Raw genomic sequence first — 22,375 nt, 5'->3', positions numbered from 1 at the left:
ACACAATCATCAACCTCGGGAATATAAAGGAAAAGAAAATGAACATAAGCACAGTTTGGTTGGTATGAAACAAAGTTTGGTAAGCCGCAAAAATTACGGGCTGTCTGGAATGGGAAGTGTGGGCCTTGGAACCTAAACCCATGGGCCATGCTGCCCCCACCATAGACTTGGGCGTGTGAAATGTGCACTGACCACGAGCCTATATCATGTTATCACAACCTGGTCAAGGCCCCAAGGAGATTTCAGTCATTTCACAAATTCGGCCAATGTGTTGTTCCACACTTTCATCTATGTACGGCCAAATTAAATTATTACCTGCTAGTTTGTAAACTAAATAATTTATGCATACTAATAAAATATAATTATGTATCATAAATATATTCCATATTTTAAAATTATTTATAATATTAACTAGTTAAACATGTAATTTGTATTAGTTTTCTATTCGATAAGATGATGTATTTATTGTCATTTTTAAGTATTTGTTGTTTTTTTTAATTGATTAGTTTTTGTCTAAATATAAATATTTTAAAAAACCTTAAATAAAAACCACAATAACATGCAAGAGTGATGATGGACACTTTTTAAATAATAATATATAAAATTAGGTTTATATTTAATTAAAAAATTAATTATTTTTATATTTAGGATAAAAATAATATTAGTAATTATTTCTTATAAATAAGAGTAAAAATAGTATAGCTGAACAATATTTTTAGTTTCAAATATTAAAAATTTGTTAAATATTTGTTATTGAATATTTGGTATAAATAAAAAATTTAATAAATCATAGTTTTATTTTATTAATTTTTAACATAATTTTTAGTAAAGCGTTGACTTTTTAGTTACTAATTATATCTTATTATAGTTTTAATATAAAAAGTTTTAATAGATCATAGTTTTAATATAAAAATAAGATCTTAACAAAAGAAGTTACCTCTCCATTTTATATTATTCATCATTCTTATATCTTATATGTGTTTTAAAAAGTTTGTAATTTTAAAAATTTAAGAATAATTTAAATATTTTTAAATTTTTACTCTTATCTAACATTATGAATAATTAATTCAACTAACTATTATCATTATATCTATTATTTATCACTTTCTTTTTATCAAATAATGTGAGATTCGTGCGTGAAGTTAAAGGGAAATATGTGAAATAAGTAAAATATAAATATACATACTTTAGACAAAATATTGTAAAAAATAATAATTAAAATGTATTGAAAATATATAAATCGTATTGACAATCAATTTAATCATGAAATTATACTATTAACGGTACAATAAATCTAATACATCTAATTTTGGTGCATTTAAATTTATATGATTATTTCTTTAAATATTTTAAAATTATTCAATTGTAATATAATTTTGTCAAAAAAATATCTTACAATTAATAATAATCTTCACACACTCTAATTAATAATATCCTGTTTATTGTACAAGTAAATATTTTCTTTAGGTAAACTTTAAAAGTATAAAATAAAATGGGAATATCAAATTAGAATATAATATACAATTAGTTTAAATAATAAAAAAACGAACACTGATTGAGATGTATGTTGTTTAAGAAAAAAATAGTAATGCAAAATTAAAATTCAGAAGGCTTAAGGCCACTGTTAAATTCATATTTTAAAAAATTAAGTCACCAAATTAATCATTTAAAAATTTGAGTCATTATCACTTGAATTTTTTAAATTTTCGTTATTAATTTAGTTTTATTTTTGTCATCACCTTCATTTATAAAAATTAATTTAGTGAATCTTTGGATTTTTTTTTCCGAAGTTTAATTTGTCATTAATATTATTTTTATCATTTTATATTTTTAAGGATCAATATAATAATATTTTAAAAATATATAATAATGATTTAATTACTTAAATGATGACTTTATGATCAATTTTAAAAAGTCTCTATTTTAACTTTTTTTCACGTAATAATATAACCGACAATTTATTTTTTCATCCAGTTCTTGCCATTAATTTCCCGTCGTATTGTTTGAGAAATTCAAAGCCCGCAAGGTTGCTATGGCAACGTGGCATCTAAACTGCCCTGCCCCGTTAGGACCAATCAATTTAGACATTGAAATGGAAAACAGTCATTACATGAACTGTTTAGTTTTATAAAATATTTTAAATTATATATACAGCACATCATCAATGGATATAAAATGTTTCAGAATCAAATTTAAATATTTATCTCACTTGATAATTTTTATATAATATAAAAATCATTGATTTAAAAAACTTATTTTATTTTAATAGATGAGATATTTTAAAATATAAATTTTAAATAACATTTATACAGGTATTTAAATTATATAAAATAATTTATTGATTAATCTTACATGAAAAATTATCTGACCTCTCTCTCTCGCACACGTAAAATTTTGAAAACAAATAAGACAGAATCTCATGTCCTGAAACAGATGTGTTGGGTTAAGATTAACTGGTGATGGTAATGGAGTCTTCATTGGTGGTATTATATTTACTTTAACTTAAATTCGAGATCTATTCAGTAGTATTAAAATTAAGCTTAAATTATGAGAAAAAAATAACATTCAATAAAATAAAAAGATGTATTAGTATAAAACGAAAAAATAGAAATCTGCTTTCAATTTTTTTAATAATGTTATTTACCTTATCATTACATCTTTATGGAGGTGTCATTATTGGGGTTCAAATGGCACTATCATTAGCTTGTAGTTTATAATTGATTGTAGATGGACTTTTGGCAACCATTCACGCGCAAAGTTTAGTCCACCTTAGTGTTCGTTTTGTTTGAAATTGTTTTTGTAAGTTGACTATACTTAATAAAAGCATATATAAGGGCATTAAATATAACATAAATGCCTCAGAAATTAATTATAAAAATGACTTGTGTTTTTCAAGTGTCTTTAAACTTTTGTTTTTAAAATGTTGTTTACACTTTATCGTAAAATTTTATATAAAAAGTTATTTTAGATTATTATATTATCATAAACCTTTAAATTACGTTTCCACAATTATAATCAAACATAAAATAAGTCTCACTTGAAATAACTTATTTATTAATGTTTAAAATTACTTTTTTAATATTGAATAAATAACTCTTAATTATTCTTCGGTCTTCACCATTGAATTTGGATGAAGAGGAAAAAGATATTGTTTTAAAATTTGAAAATATGTGAATATATCGAATTAAAATAAATATATATCTATTTAAATTATTCTTATGTTAAAATTTGTTTCTCTAATCCTTTATTTTCTTTTCTCATGGAAACTAATTGCTCATTTTAAAACGTCAGTGACATGGATGATGGCTGGTATTGCGCTACGTAATCAATAGAGCACCGCTTGTATTGGGTCCCACAAAAGTAGCGAAAAAATTTCGGTCTCAAAAAGTATCCATCCACGTGTCAAGCGTGTGATCCACAAACCTCGTAAAATATCTGCTCCCCCACTCCAAAACCGCCACGAGGTACTTCACAAACACAATCCTCTTCCAACCTGAGCCACGTCAGCACCTGCAGCTTACGTGTTCCCATCACGCACCGCACATCTAACTTACGTTAATTCTCGGTCGTTGATTTTTCCGAGACAAATATTGTGGTCACCGTAATTCTCGTATTTCGCGTTTAATAGCACAACCTCATCGCACGCCACTTTCTCTCTCATTCACTTCTCATCTTCGATAGATTCCCTCCGTTTAGATTCATTGGCTTTCTTCTCACTGATCAAAGGTACTCTTCCATGCATCCTTATTTTTGTTTCAACACGTGTTTGTTTACTTGATGATTTGATTCCACAACTTTGTTTCATCATGTCATGTAGTGGCATAAATTTTCCACCAATTCTAATGTTTATTTGTTGATGTGTTATTCTTTTGGTATTAATCAAGAGATTGTGCTTCCTGTTTGATAATTGCGTGAAACTATTAGTCATGAATGTGCATTTGTATTAGCAAATGTCAATTGCAACCTGGTATATTTAATATTTATTTTTCTTGGCTTTTGTAGGATTTTGACATTGAAAATCTGTCATATTTTTGTAAAGGCGAATTTGGTAACCTGGTATGGGAGTTATGACTGTTTCTAGTTCAGTTGCTAGGACTCCATTGGGATTGAATACAAAGTTTTCAGGTCATCATTTTGGACTGAAGAGACCTTTAACTGTGGCATTTAAAGGGGATAAACAAAATGACACATCTTTGGTTGCAACTCAAGAGAAAATTCCAATGCACGTTGAAACGGCGAAGGCGCAGAAGAAAAGGAATGGAAAAACTAACAAGATACCAAAGAGAGAGAGAGTTCTCTTTGCTGAGGAAAGTTCTCCATCTTCCTTGGATGTGGACTACAATGAAGCTGCTGCTATACTTGAAAATATATACAAACTCAGTCCTGCATCTGATACATGTAATAAAGAATGTATAGATGGTAAAATCAGAAGAGTCTCTAGGAGGGGGAAGAAGATTGGTGATGAGAGTAAAGGAAAGGAGGAGTTCAGCAATGATAGGGTGGTTAGAAACCAGAACACCAAAGCCAAACGATTGAACCTTGATGAGAGGATTGCATTGAAAATGAAAAAAATTGAGGATGAAGTCATTCCAACTCGAAAGAGACGAAATGTTAGGAATAGAATTGAGAAGATTGAGGAACTTGTTAGGGAATATTCTGTGTCAATTGATTTTGTCAGTTTGGACTGGAAAAAAATGAGAATACCTCCAGTTCTTTCTTCTTCAGAGCATGCTTGGTTATTCAAATTGATGCAACCAATGAAGGTGAGCACTGAGCAGTGAATTATTATTATTTTCTAGCACCAATAAGTCCATTCCCTAGTAGCTTGGTAATCAAGGGATTCAAGGCTTTAGTACAATGCCAAGAAAATTTTATAGTAATTCAAAATGTGAGATGAAAGCTCAGAGTTTTCATTTTGTTTCTGACATTAAGTACCAATTCTTTATTCCCAGGCACTCCTTCAGGTGAAAGAAGATTTACAGAAGGAGCTAGCTAGAGAACCTACAGATGGTGAACTAGCTGATGCAACAAACATGAGCAATGCTCAAGTAAAGAAAGTAATAGAGGTTGGTCATGCTGCAAGAAATAAACTCATAAAGGTAATTTAAAGTGTTCAATTCTTTACAACTTGGCTTTCAAGAAGTTCCATAATATGAATTATATAATATGCCTACGTTCCTTTTACTCTTCTGCTCTCTCTTTGGAGTTAGGAGGTCAAATTACTGTTGGTTTGTTGCATTATCTGGAATCAGTACGTTATGTATAAAGAAGAATCGAGAAATAATTGTGTTCATATCTTTTGCAGCACAATCTCCGCCTTGTCTTGTTCGTGATCAACAAATATTTTTCAGATTTTGCTAGTGGCTCTAGGTTTCAAGATCTTTGTCAAGCAGGAGTTAAGGGACTTATAACAGCAGTTGATCGCTTTGAGCCAAATAGGAGATTTCGGCTATCAACATATGGTTTGTTTTGGATAAGACATGCTATCATTCGTTCGATGACTCTCTCAAACTTCACCCGTATTCCTTTTGGACTGGAATCAGTATGCATTCTTCCTACTATGCTTGGTGATTAATATTTTGTTCTAACCAGCATATAATTCAATGGCTTTTATTTCATTTTTTTTATTCCTGTTAGCGGATTCTTTGTTTTCAATGTCAACAACTTGTAATTCCTAATCAACCAGTTTGTCATGGTTGCTTGAAGGAAAAATCCAGGATTGTTTTACTAATCAACCAGTTAGGCAATAGATTTGTAAAGGCATGGATTAAAATGTTGTAGAATATCAAGGGGAAAAAAATGGTAGAAAGACCATATCGAATTTCAACCAAAGATATTCAAAGTAAATATGGCTTTCAAGATAAAAAAATATGAACTTAGTTAATTGTTAGGATGTGCCTTTGTCTCATCTTTGTGTAACGTAACTTCTTTTTGAGCAGGTTAGAGCAGAGATCCAAAGAGCTAAAACTGAGTTGGCATTTGAGCTTCAGAGGTCACCAACAGAGGAAGAGATAATAGCAAGAGTGAGTATATCACCTGAAAGATACCGTGATGTATTGAAGGCATCAAAGCCCATTCTTTCGCTAAACTCAAGACATATAACCACACAAGAGGAATTCATTAATGGGGTTGTTGATGATGGTGGTGTTGATGGTGATAATAAGAGGCAACCTGCTCTACTAAGGCTTGCTCTTGATGATGTGGTAATAACCCAACCCCTTTTGTTTGATCCTGCATAGTACTTTGATACGTCATTCTATTAAATTTTATTTTGATCATAACTAGATTTGCATAATGAGCTGGTAAAAGTCAGTTAAAATTTGAAAATTTTCAGAAGTGTTTTGTGTTTCTATATGTTCAAAACTTAAAATAAGTATGATAATCATATTCTTCTCTACAATATATTTTTTTTAATTTTCTTTTATCAATCCTATGTAGTGGCCTTCCTTGATGATTCATGCATAATAGTCACCACACTACATCTCTTTAACCAAATAGGGAATTAATTACACAAGTAAGATATTGACAATGTGACTCAGTCGTTAGAGGTGAATGAAAAGTCTTTAGATTCAATCTATATATTGCATCATTCCTATTACGGATGAGTTCTAAAAATTCTTATTAGGACAATGGTTGTTTGTAGTTTAAATTTTCGTGTTTAGTTTTACTAGTTTGTTAGTAATATTACGAATTCAATTACATGATATTGCTGTGTCTTATTGGAACTAATTTTTTATTTGATTTTTTGACTAGCTTGATTCCCTGAAGCCGAAGGAGAACTTGGTGATCAGACAGAGATTTGGACTTGATGGGAAGGGTGACAGAACGTTGGGAGAAATCGCAGGGAACTTGAACATATCTAGGGAAATGGTAAGAAAGCACGAAATCAAAGCTCTAATGAAGCTCAAACATTCGGCTCGATTGGATTATCTTCGTCGTTATGTTGTATAAATGACAAATGTATAGAAATATTTGTGCCATGGTAGTCCCACCTTGCCTAGTTATACAGTATAGGATAATTTGTATAACTGGTCATTGAAATACCCAAAATCATTATATAATCATGTAATTTGTATATCATATACTTGTAATTACACAAAGTATATAACTTCCTATACATGTTACATACATGTAATGCGTCTTCCTTTAAACAATCTACATTCATTATACAATATTTGCCAAGGCTACTCCTTCCTATCTCTTATTACAGTTGCATAATAATATGCAGAGTTAAATCTTCTAATATTACGTATGGGAGTTGACTTTTAAAAGTGAAAAAAAAGGGAATAAATTTGTATTTTTTAGTACACTTTTTTAATTTAATATTTTTTAACGTAACTAATATCATAAACTTAATATCTTAATTATATATACTAATTATTTTAACTTAAAAACAAAAAAATTAATCTCCTGTCCTTTTTATCCGAAACATGATTCCTAAATATTCAAGTACTGGATTCACTTATCGCTCCGTACAGATTGTGATTGGATTTGGCGTTTTTCATGAAGGATTTAGAGAACTCTAGAAGGCAACTAGGTTCATTATCAAACACCCACAGAATAGCCCTGATTTATATTTACAATTATTTTCTTTTGAGGTATTGTGTTGTGAACCAAATTTCATTGGGTTTTCATTGGTTGTTGGTGTAGCTTTCTCAGCTTTTATTAATTTTTATTTTGTGGAGAGGTTGCATTGACCCTCCGTTGGAAGATCGAAGAAGATCTCAGGCTCCACAAGGCACAAATTTAACCTTTGGGCCTAGCATTTGGCCCATTAGTCAAAATTCTAAATCTCATTAATAACGAATCCATTTGAAGAACATACTGACATATATTGTATGGGCCAAGAAGAACAATTAAAAATGGGAGATGGATCCAGTAGAAGCCCAAGGGGGTTAATATCAAATCTGCAAACCATAGTTAAATCTTCGTTTTAATTTAACATCCAATTATATTTCAAGTAGGGTTACCTCCTATGAAAATGCCCGTAGAGAAAAATGTTTGGAATCAGCATAAGATTCTGGTATTCTCATTCAATAACTAAGAGATTGATTTATTGAATGGATTTGAATCCTAAAGTTAGGGGTGTAATTTAGTTTAGAAGATCAAATGGAGAGCTATAAATTGTGATATTGTGCATATATTTTATTATAATTTCAATAATCTATTTTTAAATTAATGATTGCGATTACACTTTGTCTTCTAAGTGCACCCTTTCAGTGAATGAATATGGTTAAGTTCCGAGAACAAAGACACTTCTCATAATTTAAAAAAAAAAATCTTAATATATATTTTTTTAAGTTATTTGCGTTAATGTATCAGTTGTTTTTTAAAATTTTGGTCACCAAATTAGTATATAAAAAATTTAAGTTGTCAACAAATTAGTATTCTGAAGATGTAATCACTAAATCATTTCTTAAATTAAAAGATCTAAATTGTCACCATATTTGTTCTTATTAAAAAAAACTAAACTAATTATATTAGTTAAAATATACTATCGTTAAATACTAATTCAAAATGAAGCTTTTAATAATTACTAATGTATTATGTATTGTTAGCATGTTATATTTTATAATAATGAACATCAGATATAATACAACAAATGCTGACAATTATATGTTTCTGGATCAGTTGAATATATATTTCAGTCACATAAAGTGAAATCTTGTTTCGTTATCCACATTGAAAGCAAACATATATACAAACCAGTCTCTAAAATTATAACTTTTATAATTTAATATTTATATCGGCCGGTAGCCCTATTTCAACATTAATAGGGAAAAAAACACTTAATTTGATTGGGTTTTGGATTGAAACTTGATTTTTTTCTTCAAAACTTAGAGATAAAATTAGAGATATAAATGCTCGCATCCACCCTAATAATAGCTAATTAATTATAATAATTTGTAAAGTTGATCAGCTTACATGTACTAACAACATGATAAGTTGATTCAGACTTCTTTTATATATATATATATATATATATAATATTTTATCTAAGACCTATTTGATATGCGATTTATTTCAACAACAAACAAAAACTTTGATTTGCACAAAAAAGAGTTCGTTAAAATACGGAGTAGATTTCCTCAATTCCCAACGGAGACAGTGTTGTGTATCAAATTTTCAATGACCTCGATCACCTTGCTTGTGCATCTAGTGAAGAGTTGGTATGTAGTAGACGAGTAATGACTAGGATTTTAATTTTTTTTCTTTTTTTTTTTTCAATCATGATTGTGATAGTTACCATATCCACCTTATACATAATTAAAGTCATGTTAGGTGAAGAAACGAAAAGTTTAGGCAATGCTAATGAAGGAATAATATTTGTTTCTTACTAATGACAGCCATCAAGAATTGATATCTCATTCGGAGATGAGTGTTACAACGTATTCCGCGAAGGTGGCAGGGGCATCTAAAAGCTTGGTTGGATCCGATGCATCGTGTGAACCAATCAACATTTTTATATTAAGGATTCTCTTGTCTGCAGATCAGTGACGTGAATTTTGGACTTGACAAACTGCAAAGCTCATGAGTATGAAAACTGTTCTTGTATAGTTAAAATAATAGTAATCTATAGATACTTTTTACTTATACTAAATAAAATATCAATTATTTTGTGAATTGTATTCCATATTATGGGTAAAGTGTGAGGCTTTTCTTGATTATTGTTGATGTAGTTTAAGGAATAGTATATTTGATAAAGTTAGCAAGTGGACAAGGACTTAGGACGAAAGATCTTTTCTGATTAGAATGTTATCTCAAAATTTGTTCTTGCACTGATGGAAAAGACAACATGGAGGAATTAGCATGAAGTTTGATAGGAGCGAAGTGAGTGACATTAGGTAAATGATTTACACAACTACGTGTTTTGATTGGCTGGTTAATAATAGTATATATTATATTCTGTTTGTAAATTTTATTTCTCTAGCTCTTTCACAATTTTAAATACCATCTTCAATCCACGAAATACAAGAGAAATTTGTAGATGTCATATGAAAAGGACTATGGATCTGAATTATCCTAGACCTCAACGGTGGAGAAGTGGTCATAACTCGCTTTACATGTAGAAACAATGCACTTCAAAATTCAAAGTACATGTTCGAATATTAATAATGGGCGATCATGTCTCTATATACATATTCCACAAAAGTTGAATGTGTTCATAATGATAAAGCTAAGATATGCTTTACTGTTAAGATCATGAACCGAAAGACAAATATAAATAGTGTACGAAACTATGAATGGTTAAAAAAATAGTTAATAGTGACCAACAAATATTTGGTTAAACGGCAATGAAGAATCAAGAAGCCAGACATGAAAAAGAACCTTTTTTTTACGAAGAAAAAGAACGAATATTAATCATGGCTTGGCTACTGTCTTTTTAGGGCAAGAAGTTAAAGAATGGAGAAATAATTACCGAAAAGAAAATTGAAAACCAAAACTCTAAATGCGTTATCTGCACTTATTTTGTTCATTAGTTAATTACATTAGATCACCTTTCACTTAAACTAATTAAATATACATGTATAATGAACACAATTTTATGTACGGATTAATTAATTACGTAAATTACATGTGAATCACGAAAAGACAATATAAAATAACATAAATTCGAAATTAAGAAGCAGTCTCTTATGAGCGTGTGTATGTGATGCATCAGCAGATGGAAAAGGAGACATTCAAATCCACTGAACAGCTCTACAATTTCTTAATTTCTTTCCCCTTTGATTAGCTATTGTTCAATTGGTCTGCATCATTCTAGTACAAAACATGTATATCATGATTCGAATTAAATCAGTGATAATATATACTATGTACGAGGAGCACATACAAAAGCTTATTCTGGATATTCACTATTTCTACCAACTAAAACCGAATGTCAAAAGGAAAACATTTCAAAATATTAAGTACCCGAATCCCACTAAGCACGAAAAAGAAATAATGCCCGCGTTATTTGTCATCTCTCGGCCCATTGGGCCCACAAAATTGGAATTAGTGAATGTTAAGAGTAGTTAATTACTAATCATTAATCAAGCACGACCAAAAAATTAAGAAATACAAAAGTAATTAAAAATGTGCTATCAATGTATCTTTTTCACGATGTGTATTGTATCCTCTGTAATTTTAATTAACAAATTTTATTATTAATTGTTTGGCTAATATTTTTAAGATACACGCCATCCAAATATAATCATAAATTAAGGTTCATTTATTGTTAACCTGTTCTAGATAGAAGACAAAGAAAAGTTGATGACATGGTCCGAAAATCATGGTGATTTACGCCTTTGTCTTGTGATTTTTTTTTTTTATCAATTTTTTTAATTACAAATATCTTTACAAGAATTTTGGTCTATCTAAAATATCTTAAAAGTAATTCAGTTTGTGTTTGATAAAATTATTGTGAACAATAAAGTTTTTCTTTCTAAATATTTAATATAACTATATTTATTAAAATTTAAAGTTAAAAAATTACAAATTAAATTAAAATAATTCTTTACTAATTGATCACGTATTTAGTGGTCAAAAATCTTTGAAAATATATTAAAATAATTTAAAATATTAAAAAATAGTTTATTTTGATTTTCTTATTAAAATTTGTCATAAATAAAATTTAATTTGAATATATAATTAATATAAAAAGTTATATTATCATCAATTATTTATTGTAAGATTTATGTTAGAATAATACTTATTATTTATCAATATGACTAAATATATTTATTTATCTAATATATAAGTTAATAATTTAATTATTTAACAGTAAAATTATTTTTGAATAAAGTATAAATTTATGATATTATTTTTTATTATTATTGATAAATTGATTTTATTAAATTTTAAGGTTGAATTTAAATATTAAAAAATAATATATATTTATTAAAAAATCTTTATTATATTATAGATTTGAAAATATAATAATTATTTATTTCTTTAAATAAATATTTAGTTGATCAAAACTGTTGATAAATTAAGTATCTGTATTTTATAAAAACGATATAAGTAGTATTATTTATTTTACTTACTCACTATTCTCTATTATATAAATATTAATTATTAAGAATAAAATTATAAAATGAAACTTTAAATATTTATTAATTTTATAAATAATAAAAATAAAAATATTAAAATATTAAAGAACAAAAAAAAAACCTTAGCAAGTATATGCGAATCTACATGGGAATGTGTTGATATCGATGCATATCTGTCGCTTCTCGTACTGTTTGGCGGGAATTAGCTTTTCTGATTTCAGAGCATTCACTGTATTACTTAAAAATATCGAGGGTTTAAAAATTGGACAAAATTAATATATTTTTTTAGATGTTATTTGTGTTGTTTATTAGTGAAATGGTTTTTTTAAAAAATTAATATTTAATATTATAATAAATTATCAAAATAAAATTTTAATTTTAATAAAAATAATGAAAAATATTTATAATACAGTTGTTTTTAAAATTTTCCTAAACAGATGTAATTTTGTTGACTTAAAAATATCTGAGGGTGCAAAAAATCTGAGGGCTATTTTTAGTCAAATTTGTGTTTTGTGAGCTATCTGGGTTTCAACTCCGTCCATTATAGACAATAGTTCAACATGATCAAACACTTTTTGAATTTGACTAATGTTTTGCACTGTTTTTGTCCGCGGGTCGATTAGGACTTTGGGAAAGACCAATTGAGAATCAATTAAGACATGAATTGCACGTACGAATTCATGAAAAAAGAAGGATAAATATGTATTTGACCTCACAATAATATATAGAGAAATGAAAAAGAATGGAAATTAACCTAACCTCACACAACATTTTACTATCAACTTGGCATCCGCGTGCGCCCACTTAATGAGGAATAGGTGGATATTTATGTTTTAGATTTTAAATTACTTATATACAAAGAGAAACATGATTTTATCTTTCATATCAATGAAAAGCTATTATATTTTATTCTACCCAATGACACAGATTTTAAATTGTGTTTTTTTAATGCATATCTCAGAACATATAATAAAAATTTTAAAATTTATTAATTTCTTTTATTAAAAATTATAATATATTACAAGATTTAATATACTAATAACTTTGTATGTTATAATTTTTAATTAAAGAATATTTTAAAATGGCTACCGTTGAAACGATAATCTTTTATAGAAATTTTTTATTATTAATTCAAAATTTAAAAGATAAGTATAAAAAAAAAAAAAACATTGAAATACAGAAGTAAAACAATATAAATAAAATATATATAATTTTGTTAAAATATAAAAAAAATTAAAAATGTCATGTAACATTTTAATAAAACAACTTTAATATATAATATACACATATTTATCATGTCTAATAACTCAGATGATTTTTAGCGTCTAAGAAGGACTAAAACTTTCAAAATGGGTCAACTTGCTCATAACATATTAAGTTTAATGGTGAGTTAATTCAACTCAACTTATCATTAAAATGAGTTAGACAAATGTTAACTTTCCTCAATCATAATGAGTTGACTAGTTAGTTCACCAAATTTAAAAAATAATGAAAATAAATATAACATACAATAAAATAGAGATTAAAAATATAAAATACAGACTAATTTTATTTGTGTAAATGTCTTTTCTCTTTTAAGATTATTAGTTAGACAGTTATAATTTTAAATTAATGAAAATAATAAAATAAATGAATATTAACAATACAATAACAATTTAAATTCATGAGTTGATCCATTTAACTGATAGATTCGGTGAATTAGATTAAAAAAAATAAAAAAATATATAAAAATTAACCTTTTTTTTTACAACTCGATTCCGTAGAAATTCAATGCAAGACAACTCAGAGGTTACGGTTTTAGGTGAGACAATCTTATAATTGTCTAAATTTATATAACCCACGCTGCCTAATTGTGACATTAATATTCATATTTTTTAAAGTTAATTGTGAAACATTCCTATATTTACTAAATTTTCGTTATAATTATAACGAATTTTTAATAAACATGGAAATAATTAGTTTGGTCCCAAATTGGAGTTCAAATTCCGAAATATGATCAAAAGGCAATATTATGCGTAGAAAAATAATGATTTGAATATAATTTATGTAGTTACTTTAGGAGGCAAAGAAAGGAGAAATAACTAGTTGGAAGTAGCCTATAATGCATCTAATTAAATTTCAACACGTTTATCCTTATGGTATGTATAATATACACAGGTCAGAAAAGAAGATAGAATGTCATTTAATTTCACTGGATGCCGTTATGATGACATAATTGACATTTTGCAGGGAATACCCTAACATGAATTGAAATAAGAAAAGTGACAGGGACCAAACTAAAACCTTACTTAGCACAAGGAAACAAAAAAATGCTAAGGATGACAAATGGGTTGGTAAAGATGGAATGACTCAATTCCCAATATGGGCGCGTGGGAGAGGGTACTGCGGTGTGCGCCCACTTTGGTTGATTCTGCGTAACCTGCAGATGAATGCTTTGTATCCTACTCATGAACTACTTGGCAATGACACAGATCCAACTGTGTTGCTATTAGAACTATACTAATATGGAGCAGCCACCATGCATTATTTCCCCCATTTCACTCTCCTTTTAAGGAGGTCAAAACTTGAAGTCAACTAAGAGAACTGTCATTTTTTTTTAATAAAAGATATTTATTTATTTATTAATTAATTTTAATTTCAATTAACAATAAATAAAATCTCACTTTCTTATTTTAATTGAGCTAAATTTCCAATCTAGACACATTATTGGTTCAAATTAACCTTTGACATGTCCACTTAAGCGTCTAAGTAAGTGGCTATAAAGCAGGAATATCAGGTCTAAAACAACAGCAAAACCATCGTAATGAACATACACATCATAGAAAGATTTTAAAATAGAGTTGCCATTAAGCTGCCTTGGGATTTTAGAGTTAAAGGGCCATGTGAAATCTGAAAAGCGAGCTAAATTCCAGTATGCTAGTGACAAATTCTGCAGCTTCTATGTTTCCTTTTGCCTTCCAACTGGCTCTCAACTTGAGCTTTTCATGCTATATTGCTAGCTGTGAGTGCTATCCCAATATTCCTATAATAGCCAATATATATATATAATATTAATATTCCCATGCCACAGTGAGTTGACACAAAAACAGAGCTTGTACTTCTCAAAATGTGAACGGATAAGATTATATAACATTGCTTCCCTGCTTAGAGAGCCATCTAGGGCTTCCATCAAATTCAGGGCCCACATGTATAATTGAATTCAAATTTTGGATGAAGATGCGACAAACAATAAATGGAAACATGATTCAAAAGGTGGTGTTTTATTTATTATTCAACCAGCTCCTAACTAAGATGCATCGATGTGCTCTAGAAACAATTTTTCTATGTTCCTAAAAACGTGACTAATTATCCAAATTTAATGTCCTCTTCTTGCAATATTCATCACATTCCCATACACCTAACCCAAGCGTTGGGCCCTAATCTCCAGCTTCTGTCTATATGGGAATTAAAACAACTTAGGCACTTCGAAATAGTGAATGAATATAATGCTTGGTTGGTGGCTGCTGAACAATTTTGACACGCGTTTGAATTAGTTTGTGATTAAAAAAACATATAATAAGGTTATTTAATTAATTATTTTTCAAAATAAAATGCACTTTTCTGTTCATACTTTTCATTAAATCTTCATAAAATAGAATGAACATTTTGTAAAAACGAATACAAGAACTATGTTATATCCCTTCAAAATATAAAAATATGTAATAAATAAAGATTAATTAAAAATATATTGGAAACATTTAAAAATAGTTTTGCGACATACAAACATTCCAAATCGAAGTTGACCAGAGCATTGGCACGGCGAGTATGTCCGCAAAGAGCAATGATCCACATCAGTCATCACCGCACAAACGTGAAATCGCTTTCTTAACGTAACGCGTCACAATCTATTAAAGTAATAGTTTTGGGAAGGCATGATAAAGACATAATATAATTGTTTTTTTGTAATGATTGAGTTATTGACTATATATGCCTATGACGTTTTGTGGTGTTCAGAGTTAGAAGAAGCAAATATAATTTATTGAGAATTTATTAACGAATAAGTTGCTGTCTGACTTGAAAGGTGAAAGCACGTGACCGAGAGGAGCGATGTTCGTACAAATTAAAGTACTGATCCTAAAAAACTAGCAAGAATTTTTGAAGACATACTTGAACGTTGACAAATTGTTCTATCGAGTCCTCCAACGTAACATTTCGGCTGTTGCAAATTCTATTAATTTCAACCCCTTACCACCTCTACAACTTTATTTTCTCCCCTCACTTTCTTTTTTCTTTCAATTGCAACATCAAAGTTTCAACTTCAAGTTTATGCAAATTATTTAAACCTTTCTCTGCTCAAATATTCCAACATTGAACAAAACCATAAGTTCAAACATTTCTATTTGCTCTTAAAATTACCTTTCAACGGATTTGCCGGAATTTATTGACAAATCCTAAATCATTTTCCAATCACGCTAACTATCATTGATTTGCCATTAATGAAGACTCCGAATGCCCCAAACTAACTCAAAAAAGGAATTATTGACTCAAAACACTGGATATTGAACATTTATCTTATTTACACCTTAAAATTATTATCCTTTCTATTTCATAATTCTAGAAATTCAAAGCTATTGCCATGAACCATGATCTCCACATTGAACATTAGCAATGATGTGACTCAGTGTCCCACCAATTAAGGGATGATTTCCTTTCCATTATTCCCCCGTTTTTATCTATAAAAAAAATTTAACGAATGTTTTTTAAAAAAACTGATTAAAATAATTTAAAATAGAAATATTTCACTAAAAAATTTAAATGTGCACTCACGTTTAAGATTTTCAATACATATTAATATAATTTTAAGAATTATTAGTTGTAGTTATTGTTTCGTTAATCAATGCTCTTAAGACACTAATTAATAAGAATCTTTCTTTATTATTTCCTGTATCACATTTTGCAAGACTTGTTGCCGCTAATGGCGTTCCTCAAAATTCTTCAGTTTGTCTCTACGCAAACAAAATGCAATCAATTGTTGACACTCTAGGCTGTGCAAAACGCACAAATATCATGTTCCCCGTTTTTTATGATATTTTCTTTGTTCCTTTTTGTCATTGTATTTATTTATTTTTTTCTTAGCACGATTTAATTTCAAAAAATGTTTTTCATTTTTTATTTTAATTACAGATATGTCATCTTATTTTTATTTTACTTTTAGGTTTCAAATATTTATACATAAAATGGTAAAATAACATTTTATTGTTCTTAAAAAATATTATTAATATTTTATACAAAATCTTTGAAGTTAAAAACAGCATGAAAATAAAATGATAAAATATTTTTTGTAATTGAACGTCTCCATATCTTTATAATGCCTTTTCCTTTTATCCCAGTCAACATCATTATCCTCTCAAAATAAGAAGTAGCTTTTAGTTTTTGGAGAGATATGCTTTATTAATTAATTAATTAATCTTATTTATTTTTGTAATTAACGATATCCTTAAGTTAATTCCGCACCAGCCTTGAAAAATAAAATAAAATCCCACCAGACATTATATGACGTACATGATATATTTGCATAGAATTGAAGCCATATAAAATGTCTGCCAAGTGCATAGAGGATAAGTACATAATGCAAGATTAGCATTAGTGCAGTCGCCATGTAGCATTGGAAAAATGGAGTTAGGTAACGCTTGCTTTTGGCGCTTATCAATTACCCTTCACATATAGTCGCTTTGTGTTAGAAGTTTGATGCTTTACACAAATGAATTATTTTGTACACTTCTACTTTTGAGACGTGATTTGCCTTTTTATAATTGTTTTCAGCGTCTTATTAATCACTATCTCAAAGATGTCAGCTTTAAAAAAATTATTTTTTATATCTATTAATAAAATATATTTACTTATAATTATATAATTAACATTTTAAATATATTGGTTAGTGTTTTGTTTCAAAGAATGTTTATCTTATTTATATTTTTTAAAAATCGAAGATTGAATCATTATGATAAATATTAATCAATCTCTTTAAGAGCATAGTTGATAAATTATATATATATATTAAAAACTGATGCTAATGTATTGTCAATATAATTTTGAATGTACCCGTAACGTGATTTTTTATCATTTCTTTTATTTATTAAATAATTTAATTTTATCATGAGAAAATTTATAAGAATGAAATCACTTTACATAATATTTTAATTTTTTTAAAGTTTAAATAATTGTTTTGTGAATAGGAAACACAATTAATTCTGTAGTATTGGCAGCTTATAAGTTCAGATTCAAATAAATTCCCATATTTAAGTTTTATGTATTAAAATAAATTTCATGAAAATAATTAATTTTACTATATTATAAATGTTTTCAATTAAATATATAAAGGTTTTCGCAAATATTTTATTTGTGAATAAAAAAATCAATTTATTATGTAGTATTAATTGGCGATCATTTCGAATTTAAATGACGTTTCATATTTAAATATATATATATATATATATATATATATATATATATATATCAAATACAAATAATAATTCTAAGTATATGAATTAATTTGTGGTTCATTTAACAATAAACTCGTGGTGGACGTCCATATGTGAGCATGTTAAATGTTGACCCATTTAAATGTTGATTTATGTTGACTAATTTATTCTGTCATAAATAAGTGAATTTTACATACTTTACTTTTGTATCATCTGGCTAAGTAGTTTATTGAGAAAAAAAAATTTGGTTATGAGGAAATTTTTATCATTGATTTTAAAAAATAATTACTTATTATGAGTTGTATATATGTCAATCTGTCATATAGATTATTGATCAACAAAAATCTTTAGTTTGATTTTGAAAAGCATGTGCTTGAACGCAAGTGTGTTGACACAAAGTCCTTACGAAAATTAGTTTACTAAAAATGATTAAAGTTTAGATGTGAGAGATATTGCGCTAATGTCAAGGAGAGAACAAAATTAAATGCATTAGTGTTGGTGTTGTTGATTGTGTTTACCTTTAATGTTGATTTTATTATATAATGTATCAATATTAGAACTTTAATTTTGATTAAAGAATAAAATCAACACCTGTTATATTGCATTTAAATTTTGTTTAAGGTGACACAGTTGATAAATGTAAAAAAAAAAATGTTTAAATGTCGTTTCAAGAGAATATTTTTAAATTTTTTTATATGCAATTAAAGAGAATATCTAACTATAAGGGAATGGAAAGAGATGAGATTTATATATAATTTTTTAAAGCAAAATTATAATAAATTATAATATATATTTTTAATTTGATGAAAAAGGTATAATTTATTATATCTATTAAACATAAATTTTAAATATAAAATTAATTTTAAATTTTACCCATCAAATTTGTTGGCACAATAATGCATTCATGCAACTTGATTATAAAAATGTATGTTTCCAAACACATACTTTAAAAACACTATCTTGATATGGAAAACTTTAATCTTTGTTTATTTTGGTGAAAATATTATATATATACATACATATATAAAATATTTTTTATATTAGTGTAAATTTAAAAAAAAAATTATATTTAATTTGAATATTTCATTTAACTTACATATAATGGATTATAATTTAAATTTAATTTTTTAATTTTTTTTCATAATTTTATTGTTTTAGTCTTTAATTATATTTTATAAATTTTACATAAATAATTTGAGCATTCTTCCCTCGTAATGTTAAATATTTTTTCTTTACATTTTAAAAATATACATGAAATCAGAATAACAATAAATGAATAAAAAAACAATTACTTGTGAATAACAATTTGATTTTAAACTATGAAAAAATTTAAGAGGAAGTGAGAGTATGAGCTCTAGGGTGAATCTAGCTTGAATAAGCAAATGTCCCCTAATGATGACTCTTGATTTTTAATCGAGTTACGCGCCTTAAGACATTGCGTAGGACAGTAATGATTTAGTGTTCCAATATTCCATCCACCACAGCTGAAATTGAGAACATCACCAACACTTATTTTTCTTAAATTTACACGCCCATCAAATTTAACCCTTTGACACCGTTGAACTCCATATCCTTACGGTGACCCTCTTCTTTTACATTTAGGAACCATATAGTAGTAGCCTATATTCCTGCTATTGAAAGAGAATCACAATAGGTGACACTCGGACAAATTATTATCAAACTTCTAGCATGCTCCTAAAAGGGTTAACTCAAAAAAAGACCACAATTGACACGGGTAAATTAATATGCATTAAATGGCTGATTATACCCATCTGAAGAATCATAAAGATATACGTTTTGGGATTTAAACGAAAAACTTTGAAGGAGATGAAGACCTCCACATGAAAATGATTGACGTGATGCTGAATATCAATGCTTATTTCTTGAACATGTGATATGCAAAAGATCTAGAGAGATCACACAGAGACTTAGGTGGTGTTCTATAAGTTGAAGGAAAAGACCATTTGTATTTGTGTGTGCCTGTGTTGGATGATTTAATAATATTATTAATAATCAAAATAACAGGGGTAAGCATGATTGTCAAACAGTCATTTGTGGAAATAATGCTCAAATATCAAGGGACTAGTTACTAGCTTAGTTAACCTAATGGGTTTAATATTTTGTGGATACCGAATTAGCATTTACCCAGCACGTGTGTTTGCACCTGCATGGAATATATAGCGATACATTTGTCAGTATTCGTGTATAATTACTTCTTTTGCTATTGGTACGCTTTCTAACACAGCAAGAAGCATGTCTATATCTTAATTATTGGCCGGCCCCTTCATTTTTTGTTAAATTAGTGGCTTCTGATTCATCGAAATAAATATAAAGTAATTGTGGGGTTTCCATGTAAAGTAAACTTTATCATGGGGCATACATAAGATTTTGATAGGTTAGTTAACATGTGGACATAAATAAGATGGAGAAAATTTGATGGGTCACTTTACAAATATGCGAAATTAAAGCAAGCACACACTATTCAGCTTGCAGATAAATAGTTGATGGGATTGTTTTAAATTAATTAAAACTCTCAAATTTAAGTACGAATGCGTTTTTGTTAATGATTTAGGGGGGAGAATTTTGCAAATTAGATTATTTTATCTAACTTAATACAAGTTAATTATATATTTAACATAATATTCAGATAAAATTAGACTCGCTTAACACTTTAATCTCCTCTTCCTTAGTTGAACTTTCATTTTCTTTAAAAATTTAAATGTTTTACAAAAAAATGTGTGCATGTATAATATACATGCAATGTGCGTAACTTTTTTGACCCTGAATATATTGAAGGAAACTTCACCAATGTCTTGAAAGAAGACTATTTAGGAAAACATAGCGTGTGTATTGCTACGGATGAATCCATTGAGATCACCAAATATGCATAAGCTAGGTGCCTGCACCTGTCCAAGAGTAACACAACGAATGGTCTAGACCCAATATGAAAAAGTGGACACTGCATCTGCAACATAAGGTAAGAGACCCTCCCTCCCCTGTACTAGGCACAAGTTGGAGTGTATATGGTACTCCAAGTCAAAAAAGTGTTGCTGTAAAATTGACCCTCCAGCCAGGAGCTGGTGAAACAAACAAGTGGAAATGATTTTGTATGCACAAGCGGCGCCAGCTATTTCACAACTTATCTAAGCCATTAATTCAAGATTCCTTCTGCCTACTTGAATCGCATCACCAAACAAACAAAAGGTATCCGAAACCAAATGCTGGATTTTGGATTGAGGGAATTGAATTTCCAGTCTGTTAATTTGTACAATTAACTTCAAATAACATATATTGACAAGTAAATGGGGGACAATCAAGATTTTTAGATTAAGATCAACTTCTGGTCAGTTCACATTGAGCTTTATATCTTGAACTAGAAAGACCTTCTTATACTTAATTTTAATGGTTATTGTAATTTTTTTTTTTCAATATTAGTCTTAAGAAGACATCACATTCAACAAAGATAACCCCCTTTTTTGGAGCAGTGAATTGGAAAATAATTCAAGCGATATGAGTTTGTGATATGCTCACCATTAAAAATCTTTAGTCATGAGTTTTTATACTTTTATTCCGCACACTGGTAACTGTTTTCCAAGGTTCAGAGAATTATTGCTGATGCTTTAATGAGAATAATAAAATTCTATATTCTGCGGCCAAATAGAATGACTTAACATCATTTTATAATCTAATTGACACCCTCTATATATTTGGCATTTTTCTGTTTTTTACAATGGATTTATGAATCTGATACTGAACATATATTTTTTATTCAAAATTAGAGATTACAAGATGCCCGTAAGTATAAAAGACTCAAGATTACTATCGCTAGCTGAGAAAATTTGTATGTAAACACTCACTATTACATCAACTTTCCTAGTTATA

At 28.1% G+C, this 22,375-nt stretch overlaps 1 protein-coding gene across 4 annotated transcripts; it reads left to right on the top strand.

Annotated features, from left to right (window-relative positions):
- Nucleotides 1-3,609: 3,609 nt before the first annotated feature.
- On the top strand, nt 3,610-7,222 carry LOC113874923 (RNA polymerase sigma factor sigE, chloroplastic/mitochondrial). 4 transcript variants are annotated; one of them, XM_027513245.1, is made up of 6 exons: nt 3,610-3,726; nt 4,003-4,763; nt 4,965-5,099; nt 5,306-5,542; nt 5,940-6,203; nt 6,754-7,222. In XM_027513245.1, exons 2-6 carry the CDS (start codon nt 4,059-4,061, stop codon nt 6,949-6,951), a joined length of 1,539 nt encoding a protein of 512 aa, XP_027369046.1. In that variant the 5' UTR covers nt 3,610-3,726; nt 4,003-4,058; the 3' UTR covers nt 6,952-7,222. The 4 variants fall into 4 exon arrangements, with proteins under 4 accessions (XP_027369046.1, XP_027369020.1, XP_027369038.1 ...); XM_027513219.1 differs by having other exon boundaries at nt 4,953-5,099; XM_027513237.1 differs by having other exon boundaries at nt 3,660-3,726; nt 4,040-4,763; nt 4,953-5,099; nt 6,754-7,172.
- Nucleotides 7,223-22,375: the final 15,153 nt, after the last annotated feature.

Source organism: Abrus precatorius, unplaced genomic scaffold (assembly GCF_003935025.1).
Source record: "Abrus precatorius isolate BTA unplaced genomic scaffold, Abrus_2018 Scaffold10, whole genome shotgun sequence".
Taxonomy (NCBI): Eukaryota; Viridiplantae; Streptophyta; class Magnoliopsida; order Fabales; family Fabaceae; genus Abrus; species Abrus precatorius.
The sequence above is the reverse complement of the archived record's forward strand: the minus strand, read 5'-3'. Positions and strand labels throughout refer to the sequence as shown.